The sequence below is a fragment of the Podarcis muralis genome, chromosome 3 (assembly GCF_964188315.1).
Source record: "Podarcis muralis chromosome 3, rPodMur119.hap1.1, whole genome shotgun sequence".
Lineage (NCBI taxonomy): Eukaryota > Metazoa > Chordata > Lepidosauria > Squamata > Lacertidae > Podarcis > Podarcis muralis.
The window spans coordinates 39,313,185-39,324,280 of record NC_135657.1 but is presented as its reverse complement, the minus strand read 5'-3'; the positions used below and the strand labels follow the sequence as shown (position 1 = coordinate 39,324,280).

At 43.8% G+C, this 11,096-nt stretch overlaps 1 protein-coding gene across 1 annotated transcript; it reads left to right on the top strand.

Annotated features, from left to right (window-relative positions):
* The first annotated feature begins 97 nt into the window (after nucleotides 1-97).
* Nucleotides 98-11,026, top strand: POLR1C (RNA polymerase I and III subunit C). The gene is made up of 9 exons (XM_028724331.2): nucleotides 98-449; nucleotides 1,144-1,215; nucleotides 4,272-4,379; nucleotides 6,178-6,310; nucleotides 6,810-6,926; nucleotides 7,171-7,320; nucleotides 8,783-8,932; nucleotides 9,677-9,793; nucleotides 10,380-11,026. The coding sequence occupies exons 1-9, from the start codon at nucleotides 381-383 to the stop codon at nucleotides 10,496-10,498; spliced, it is 1,035 nt and encodes a 344-aa protein (XP_028580164.2). The 5' UTR covers nucleotides 98-380; the 3' UTR covers nucleotides 10,499-11,026.
* Nucleotides 11,027-11,096: the final 70 nt, after the last annotated feature.

Here is an 11,096-nt window from a genome sequence, read left to right as displayed (position 1 = left end):
CATTTCGTGACAGGCGACCTATCCTTTGCGCCATCTTGGTTGCTCCGGCCTAGGCTGCCCAAGGAGGGACCTATGAAGCCGTGGTCTGTGAGAGACGGACAGAGAGGAAAAGGAAAGTCTAACAGGTAGCACTCGAGGCCAATATGTATTCAGCTCTAGGCCAAACCGATACAAAGAGCGTTTTTGACGCCACGCACAACATGGCAGGTTGAACGCGAGCAACGTGTTTTCCTTTCGGTCTATGAATGTGCCTTAGCCATAGGCTGGCCTGTATCACGTGACGCAGAAAGCTTTGCTCTCCCCCCGCCTTCCTCCTGAAAACAAATCTCGACGCCGCGCGCCGCCGCTGGGTGTTTCTTCCGCAGCCGGTGGAGAGGAAGATGGCGGCGTCCAGGAGCGTGGAAGAGATGCGGAGCCGGGTGGTCCTGGGCGAGTTTGGCGTCCGCAACGTAAGTCAAAAGAGCGGGAAAGGTGCCGGAGGAGCGACAGCCTCTGGTCCCGAAGTGGAGGCATCTAAAGGGCTGAGTGTGGGGCTTCATGGGGACTGGAAGGGATACACGCGCCGAGAGCTGCGTGTTTCGTGCGCGTGGCGCCAGTCTTTGGTGTGGACAGGCGTAGTTCCTGCTCAACGATGCATATTATTTATTTAATGTATACTGTTTTTTTAATGACTGGTGTCCATTACAAAATGAAAACCCAATGCAAAAATCTAACTAAAATACACTGCTGATACAGAAAAACATCTATTGGTTGGCATATATGAAGTGGCTTCATTAAAAACAAAGTGATGTGTCTGAGATGCTTGGGAAGTTTTGCCTGTTTTCCACATGCAAGTCGACTTATTGGGCAATCGTTAGATGACCAGTAACACACACGTGTGAATTTTGCCCTCTCCCTTTGTGCTGCAGATAGCTAAGTAAAGTGAATATCTGCCACTCGTTCTGCCCTTTGAACATCTGAATCTGCCTTACATTGAGTCAGACCCTGGGTCTGTCTAGCTTGGTATCATATACTTTGGCTGGCAGTGACTCTCCAGGGTTTCAGACGATAGCCTTTCCTAGCTCTAGCAGGGGATTAAGCCTGGAACCTTGTGGGTGCAAACTACATGCTATACCACTGAGCTGTGGTCTTTTCTTCTTCCAGGTCCACACAACAGACTTTCCTGGGAATTACTCTGGATATGATGATGCCTGGGACAAGGAGAAGTTTGAAAAGGTGAGTACTTTTGGTGCTTAAGTAAATGGGTTGGAGTCCATCTTCCTATTGGACATTCTAAAATGCTGGCTTCCTTTAGGCCAGGGTTCCCCCCTCCAATGGCGCTCCTGTGGCCGTCCAGATGTTGTTTGACTCCAACTCCATCAGCCCCAGTCAGCATGGCCAATAGTTAAGGATGATGGAAGTTGTAGTCCATGCGCATCTGGAGAACCCCAGGTTTCCCACCTCTTCTTAATAGTTTTTATTGTGCCTACTGATGTCCTTCATAGTGTTATGAATTTGGGGTGGGAGGAAGAAGGCTGTATGCAGCTCCCTTCTAACCCCTGGATCCAGCAAGTGTAAAAATATAAGCTAGGCTAGCTTCCTGTGTTGAGGTGATAGCCAGTGTGATGAGCTGTTAAGGGAAACAAAGGAAAGTGGATCTGTGTGAGGCAGCAAATGGATGCCCTCCTCCTTCAACTGACTGGTAACTGGAAAAAGACAAAAGCAAGAATTGAGAGTTGGCAGTGAGGTGACATAGAACTACAGCAGTAAGCTGGAGGGAGACTCATAGCAACATTTGAGATCAATGTTTGATTTTTAATTGAATCTAAGTCTGCGGCTATGGGAAAAACAAGACCCTCCATTGTAGGCTCAGGTTATGTGTGTGTGTGTGTGTGTGTGTGTATATATATATATATATATATATATGCAGGTTTTGGTGTCCTCGGGTATCTTCCCGTGTAAAAGTTGGGGTGTCTAGGCGACGTTTCGACGAGGTCTCACTCGTCATCTTCAGGCTGGTGCTTTCGGCTTCTTGTTACTGGAACAGAGCAGGATCTCAGTGTTTGAGTTCCTATAAATACTGTTGAGGAGGTATGGTCTGGGCAGAGAGGAAGTTCCCAGGCTAGTGTGCCTTTTCTTCTTTTGTTCCTTAATTGCTTGAGGGATATCTTGAGTGATTTCTTGAGTGATATCCTGAGTACCACTTAGGTGGGTCATTAGGTGTGGATTAGTTGCTAAAGCCTTTGTGTCTTGACCTCTTGAACTTTGTGAAGAGTTTTTCTGAGAAGATGGGTGTACTACATTTAGTTGTGCTCTGGCTTGGCTTCGTGTATAGGGGCGAGCTGTGGTTTTGTGGCCTGTGCCAGCCAGATCTGTGTAGGGATTGCAGGGGGGTGCAGCATCCGGAGGTGCCACCATGGTTTGGCTACTGGATGGTGTCTGTAATTTATCTGTGGAGAGGGTCTGGGTTTGGGTCTGGTGTGGTTGATTGGTGATGGCGTTCTGTGTGCCTCTGGATCTGGTGTCAGTTTTTGTGGGGAGGGCTAATTTCCAGATGTCTGGCAAGCGGGATGTGTCGTCACGCTTGTTCATGTTGTGAGGGTGTTTCTCTATCTCGATGGCTTCCATGATTATTCTCTTGTGGTGATGTTCCATGTTAGAGAGCAATTTGGAATCTGCAAAATTAATTTCGTGTCCTGTTTCTTTCATGTGTTGGAAGAGAGAGGAAGTTTTTTCTTCTTTTTTGACGGCATTCTTGTGTTCTGCGATACGTGCATTTATTCGTCTGTTTGTTTGTCCAATGTACGTGGCTGGGCAGACTTTGCAGGGTATTTCATAGACCCCTTGGTTTTCCAACTGGATTTTATCCTTGGGGTTTCTGAGGATATTGGCTATTTTTTGGTTGGCGCAAAAGGCTGTTTTGATATTGTGTTTATGGAGGATTTTGCTAATTTTATCTGTAGTGCCTTGATATCCCTCAAGCAATTAAGGAACAAAAGAAGAAAAGGCACACTAGCCTGGGAACTTCCTCTCTGCCCAGACCATACCTCCTCAACAGTATTTATAGGAACTCAAACACTGAGATCCTGCTCTGTTCCAGTAACAAGAAGCCGAAAGCACCAGCCTGAAGATGACGAGTGAGACCTCGTCGAAACGTCGCCTAGACACCCCAACTTTTACACGGGAAGATACCCGAGGACACCAAAACCTGCATTCCTGTACCCGTGAAAATCTACGAAAGCATATATATATATATATATATATATATATATATATATATATATATATGTAAATAAACCATATATTGTAAAGACACCACAATCTCCACTGTGCCTCATTTCCAAAAGGAAACATGAACCCTGGGTAACCACCTAAACCCCTGGAATCTTGCATCACTCAGTGATTGTGGGGGCATGCAAAAATAGCAACCTGTAGGGTTGTGGAATATCCTGTCTTTCTAGATCAACCTTCTCCAACCTGATTGCATCTAGATGCTTGAGATCAAAAATCTCATCACTCCAGCCAGCATGGCCAGTGGTTAGGAATGATTTGTAGCTTTGTTCAGGCTGTCGTACTGTTCAGACAAGAATTCAGAAATGCTGTCAGCCTAGTTGGACACTATGCATCTGGGCTGTGGGTTTAAAGTGTGCTGCAGGAGGCTTTTCAAAGGTACACAAATGAAAAAGTGCATCTTAGCTTGAGGTTTGTTGAGAATGATGCTGCTGGTGGTAGGCAAATGACTCTCAGTCAGAGATACAGGAGGCCCCTTCATTATAATGTCTCCAAGGGCAGTTAAAACATGTTTATTCACGCAAACATTTCACTCTGGTTCAATTGCCCTTTGCCCATTCTGTCATTAAGTTTTTACGCTGTTGTGTCGTATTGCACTGTTGTCAGTGAAGGGTGCTCTCTTAGAAGAAAGATGACACTGCCCCACCCAGCTCACCTAACCCTGAACAAGTCCTCACGTGCCTGCCTTCTTTCTTACATCTAGTCCAGGGGGTAGCACTGGCCATGAACCTCCTCCTGCTTGGTCTCTGTGTTGTCCTTGTACGACTCAGCAGGGAGGTGGATAGTAGCAAAGCTAAAATTAGTTGGTTCTATCTGACATTGGCTCTGGTGTCACCTACTGTTGGTCTCCTTGCCTTCCACCCTACGGTTCCCAATGAGCACCAGCCATGGGTCCTTGGGTTGTGTGGGTTACTTGCCACATTTTATTTCATGGCATTTTTATCATATTAAACCTACAAACAATGTCCATTTTGAACACTTGTCCTTCTTGTCCCCAACAGAATTTCAGAGTAGATGTGACGCACATGGATGAAAGCACTCTGGAATTTGACATGGTGGGGATTGATGCTGCCATTGCTAATGCCTTCCGACGCATCTTGCTTGCTGAGGTATCCATTTCTCTTCCCAAGCAACTAATAAGACACTTGCAAGATAATCCTTTAGTTGAACATTATTGCCCAGGTTTGGCTGCTACTCCTTTCTGCAAGTACAAAAAGGCCAGAATGGAGTTGTTTTAGAATATACAATAAATATATTTCAGATTTCCCTGAAAAATATACAAAAATATGTTGGGGGAAAATCTGTTGAGCAGGTTAGTTAAAGACTCCAATGTGGGCAAAATGAGATGGGAGGCCTTGAGAACCATTTGAAATATATAGAAACACTTCTGAACGTTGCAATGTTTAAAATATACTTCGCTGTTATGAAAAGCAAGCAGACATTCATGAATTTCAGATGCCATTAGAATCTAGAAAAACCATTGTCTGGAATAGCCAGCTTGGTGCTGTGTATAGATTATCTAGTCATTTGGGGATAATTTGTATAAATCAGATTTTTAGTGTTTTATTGGATGTGTGGCCATTGGTGTTAGGCACTTTCATAGAGCATGGATTGAGGAACAGCTCTTGGCCAATGTGACTACACAAAATGTTCAAATTCTTATGATGAGTTTGAGTCATAGAATGATAGAATTGTAGAGTTGCAAGGGATCTTGAGGATCATCTAGTCCAACCCCCTACATTGCAGGAATATGCAGGTGTCCCATATGGGGATTGAACCTGCGACCTTGGCATTATCAGCACCACCTTCTAACTAACTGAGCTATCAATGCTCAAACCAACCGAGCTGTTCCATGATAGCTTAATTCCATAATACATTTGATAGTATTTAAGGTGCCACAAGACTTCTGCTAATTTTTCTTTGTTTAGAAGCAGTATAAATCTTAGTCCCCTGCATTGCATACTAACAATGAATGTGGCATCCCTGCTCATGAGATTCTTGGCGGCACCTGGCTAGCCTTTGTTGCAAATAGACTAATAGAGTAGATAGGCCACTTGCTGAATCACACAAGCTCATTCTCAAAATAATACGCCTTGGTAATATTTTAAACTATCCTTGATAAATTTGCTAATGGTGAGGTGTAGACAAACTTCCTGGCCCAGCGTCCTCATCAATGCACTAAACTGGTCCTCGTCTATTAATTTTACTTGATTTCTTACCCACATTTTACCATATGGTTCCAGGGCAGGTTAAAGCAATTTAAAATCCAATAGTGAAGTTTTAAACAAACTCTCATTTTATTTATACACCACTTCATTGTAAAACCCCCCTGCAAAACAGTTTACAAAAAGATAAAACAACAAAACTGAGAAAAAATCACAGCCATACTTTAAAACACACAAAGGTTAAAACATGGAAACAGATTAAAATCACCATAGCTTCCTAAGCATCTGGCTGGGCTTGTCTAAACAAAAATATTTTTAGCAGGCGCCGGGAGTCCCAAAGTGCAGGGAATTTACACACACTAAACAACCAAGTTATTTCAAACGGGTATTACGTGGCATCTGTAGTAGTTCCAATTCCGCCATTTGAAGGGGTCAAGTGGGCACATGTGGGGTAAGGTGATCCCATAGGCAAACTGGTCCCAAGTTGTCCTCCTAGAATGCCTGCAGCTGCCCTACCATGGCCCTCTCCATCAGCTTCCCCCAAAAGGGGTATTCTGGCTGATACCTGTTCCAATCCAAAGGGTCCAGAGCTAGCGTCTTTAGAAGCAGCCGCACCACGGCCTCTTTCAATGCAGGTAGGGCTGAAATGATCGCTGTAGCTCTTTATTGAGGACTGCTGCTTTGAGAGGAAATGTGTCTGGATATTGATTTGAAATGACCTTCTTTTTTTACTCTTGCTTAGGTGCCAACCATGGCCGTAGAGAAGGTCTTTGTGTACAATAACACCTCCATTGTGCAGGATGAAATTCTAGCTCATCGCTTGGGACTGATCCCTATCTGTGCAGATCCTCGTCTCTTTGAATACAAGAGTGAAGGTGAGAAGAATTTGTGGAAGATCCCATTAGCTAGGACGGACTAGACATTAAAACAATGGTGGCTAATCTACAGGCTGCATACAGCCCACTAAGGAACCCCCCACAATTTATTTATTTTTTACTGTTCCCTTCCCACCGTGATATTACAATGCCAAAAGGATTTTTGTAGCCTTCTCCACAATTTGTCCAGTAAAAAAATGTATCATTTTATTTTACTAACCCATGACTCCGCTGCTGTGATTGCGTAATACCAAAAGGTATTTGTGCCCCAACAAAATGTGTCTTTAAAAAAAGGCATCCTTTAGAATTCGGCCACACCCACTCTTACACTTTGGCTACACCCACTTTGACTCCTGGCCTCCAGTGGTTGACTGTGGGTCAATGCAATGCTTGGCCTCCCAAAAGATTAGCCATCCCCTTCACCAGAAGAACCTGGGCATCCAGTGGAAGCGGCAGTTGCTCAGGGTAGCTTCAGTTTATTCTTCTGTTCCTTTTGCAGAAGATGAATGTGATGAAATTAACACTCTGCAATTCCAGTTGAAAATAAAGTGCCACAAGAATCCTCAGGCAGCCAAGGAATCGTCTGACCCTAACGAACTGTATATCAACCATAAAGGTAAAGCTGCTCCTTCTTCTGCTGTTAGTGCCATGAGAGAGACAGTCCCCAGTCCCTTTGCTCTCTCACTCCTGAAGCTCTGAGATGACAACACCAGAGCTTGCTTTGCAATATTAATTGCTTTATGCCTTCCCCAGCTTCCAGCCTATTGTTTGTTTCCTTTTGTGGGGAGAGGAGTTAAGAGTTGATTCAGTTGTCTGCCTTGTTACAGACGCAAGTCTTTTTTGGCCTTTTCTTTTTTCAGTTTACAGCAAGCACATGGAATGGGTGCCCCTGGGCTCTCAGGCCGACAACATGAATGCCAAGTTCCGTCCTGTACATGACGACATCCTCATTGCCCAGCTGCGGCCCGGCCAAGAGATCGATGTACTTATGCACTGCGTCAAAGGCATTGGTGAGGCAGCTGGAGTACTGGGATGGAGTTGGGAAACTTTTTGGAAATGTGGGGCATGGGACCACTGAGATTTCTGGGTTTGGCTAGTATTTGCTCCTTGGTGATTTACAGGACGTGTTTCGCTAGGATCCTTTTTACAAGAGGATAGGATGTCTTTGGTTTGTTGGAATGGGCATTCTGGATTGTTCAGTAGTTTGCCTTTGCTTTAAGGAAGAAACTTGTCTCTGGTCCATGGTGAGAGCTTGCAGTTCTCACCTCTTTGCATTGCTAAAGATCTGCCTGTGACCTTTGGGCTGTGTAAAGTATGGGCGGTGACCTTTTTGTGCAGGGGTTACTTTCCTGGCTCGTGTCTGCCATCACACGTCAATTGGATGCACGTAAAAAGGTTGCTGCCTGAATAACCAAATATAAGTATTTTGAGGATGGTTGAAGATGGCACACCATCCATGGGAATAGAATCTACATTGGCAGGACTGGCACTATAGACTTCCATTTTCAGAAGGTAAAAGACTAAATTGTGTGGTACAGCCAAGGAAAAGCACCCTAGAACTTAGGTTGACCAATCTTAGATACTTGTACATAGCTTTGGAGGGAAAGCGGTGGTGCTTTTTGTGTCTAGGAATGTGACATGTTAATCAGCCTTGCTACCAGTTTGACATGTCAGGTATAAATTCTACCTTTCCGAATCATTTGAATCAATCTGGATTAGCATAGTTACAGTGGACCCTTGGTTCTTGAACGGCTTAGTTGACAAACAAATCTGCTTCCAAAAACCCGGAAGTAAGTGTTCTGGTTTTCGAACTTTTTCCGGATGCTGAACGTCTGATGCGGCTTCCGCTTGAGTACAGGAAGGTCCTGCAGCCAATCGGAAGCCATGCCTTGGTTTTCAAACAGTTTGGGAGTCAAATGGACTCCTGGAATGGATCAAGTTTAAGAACCAAGGTACCACTGTACTGGAAACTCAAATTAGTTAGCAAGGGCTTTCCTAGCATAAAAGATACTGATGGGTTTATGTAACTAGGTGCTGTGAACATTCTGTGCCTGATGCTGAAGGGTGGAGGTCTTTCAAAAAGAGTCCACCTGTCTACTCTCTACCAATCCAGGGATTGGGTGACTCTCTTTTAGGGGGCACCTGCCTGGGCTACTGCAGTGGGAGAGGAGAAACTGAAAGCCCTGTTGCACAAGCAAATGGATATCAAAGGATGTCTCTGCAGCTAATGAAAGTCCATATGTGTGTGGTCCATCATGCGGCAACAGAAATAGATTCTTTCTCTGTTTCGAATTCCAAATGACCTGATTTCTAACCTGTTTCGGGTAGTGCAGGTAATTTGAATTATTAACCACCAAGGAACTGGCTGTGAATATAAGTTTAGGTGGCTGATTAAAGAAAAACAACAGTTCCAGGTTTCTCAGCGACTGTCCCTCTCTGATTTTTTATTTAATGAACACTCTCTTTACTCAGGTAAAGACCATGCAAAGTTTTCTCCAGTGGCTACAGCCAGTTACCGGCTATTGCCAGAAATCACTCTACTACAGCCTATCGAAGGAGAAGCAGCTGAGAGGCTGAAGAACTGCTTTTCTGCTGGGGTTATTGAGGTCCAGGAAATCAAAGGTATTTTGTACCTCCTCCCCTTTGAGGACTCTGTGACCCTCCAGAAGCTGTTAAGACTGTAGCTCCCATCATCTCTGACTTTGCCATGCTGACTGGGATGGATGAGAGAGACTTGGCATCCAACAGTTTCTGGAGGGCCAATCTCTACCCTAGACTGCAAAAATCAGAGGCTATGTTTATTGAGATGAGAAAACCAGAAAGGCTGATACCCCATCTCTATACCAAGTCTGGGTAAATGTGTATTCTTCTGAGGTCTCATTTCTGGCCTACAGCACCTTGCCCCCCAGGTATTTTGTCGAGTGTGGTTTGTAGAAATTGAAAACTTGGGGCTACGATTCTTTCCTTCTGCTTGTTGTCTGCACAATGTTTCAGGGATCCTATCCTATCTCACCATCAACATGTCAGGATAATTTGAGCTTGTGAAAACTGTCTTTGAGGTCTTGGTGAGTTCCTTACAATAGTAATATGACTTATGCACACATACTTGGGGAGTAAAATTCCCTTGAGGCCTGTTATGCATAATAAGATTAAACTGTAATTGCCCTCTGGCTAGCCTGGAAAATGCCACCTTTGGCCCCACTGCTCTGGCCTTGAGGAAATTCTTTGAAACTGTTTCCTCATTAGAATATATGCCCCTTGTCTTTGGGATGCGGAAAGGGTCGTAATTTAGCAGTAGAGAGGGAAGGTTCAGTAAACACATTAGCATACCTGTTTAGCATATTAAGCGTTGGTCTGTTTCTCTAGGGCAAAAAGTGGCAAGAGTGGCTAACGCTCGATTGGACACATTCAGTAGAGAAATTTTTCGTCACAATGACCTGAAAAACCTTGTGCGCTTGGCTCGGGTGCGAGATCACTACATCTGTGAGTAAGCCTTCAAATGCTTCTGTCGCTGCCCCTTTCTCTGACATTTTACTATATGTAGTAACTGTGGGTGGTAGTCATGCGTCTAAGGGGCCTCAAGTAGTTTTCTATGCTTTTACCTATAGTTCTATATAAAATCTCTGCATGTATGTACTGATGTGAAACAAAGTTGGCAATCATTTTAGCTGAGTAAGGCTGCAAGCTAATTCTACTTACCTGAAAGTAAGACATAAATATGAGTTATTTCTAAATAGTCAGGATTGCAGATTTAGCCCCAGATTTCAGTCTTCAAACGTTTAAGCTTACCCCTCAACCATGCTTAAAAATCTAAAAACAGTAAAGTGTTGTCGATGGTTACAAAATCAAAGATTTTCAAACAGCAGAAATGTCCTCTCTTCCCATTGGATGTTAAGACTGTTCTGAATTCTTAGGGTTATTAACAAGAGCATAAGACCACACAGTGCATTGAGGCATTATGTTGCCAATTGAATTGCCTTGCCTGGAGCATGTTTTGGGGTGGATTTTTTTTTGTATTTTCAGTTATTAAACTGGCTACCTTGGATCTAATTCTATCCCGTTTCTTCAGTTTCTGTTGAGTCAACAGGTGTTTTGCCTCCAGATGTGCTGATGAGTGAAGCAATCAAGGTATTGATAGGAAAGTGTCAGCAGTTCCTGGAGGAGCTTAAATTCATCCAAAAGAAATAAGTTTTTCTTTCTGAAAAGTTCAGCATAAGGATTCGGTTGGGATCGCTGCAGCTGTGTCATGAAGGAGGGCGTCAACCAAGTCTGGGTCAATAGACAAGGCAAAACGGACCCTCTACCACAGATGTGAAAGACTGAAGCAAGTGGCTGTGTACCTTTTACTTTTGTGGCACTCAATTTGATAAGTGGCTGAAAAGGCAGTGATATGTGATGCCACTAGGCAGCTTATTGCAAAGACCAGATATAAGTGGATAAAAAATAGCCTGCAAGCAGAAGATGGGTAGGCTCCAGCAATTGCAATGTCTTCTAAGTTGCTTTTTAAAAGACTACATCAGACCTGTAACAGGACCACCTTTTTTGAGAATTGCCATTAACTTTCCACTGATGTACATTGATGGATAATCTCAAAGGTGCTACAGAGTAAGGTCTAATGCCTATGATGATTCTTCTGCCACTCAAAGAGCAGAATTCTAAAAAATATGGTGTCATTGAGCTTCTCTATTATTTATTAAATATTTTTTGAGGCCTCAACTGCCTATGGAGTAAGCTGATTTTTTTATCTTCTAACTGCTTTATTTTAATACATGAACGGAGGTGCAGC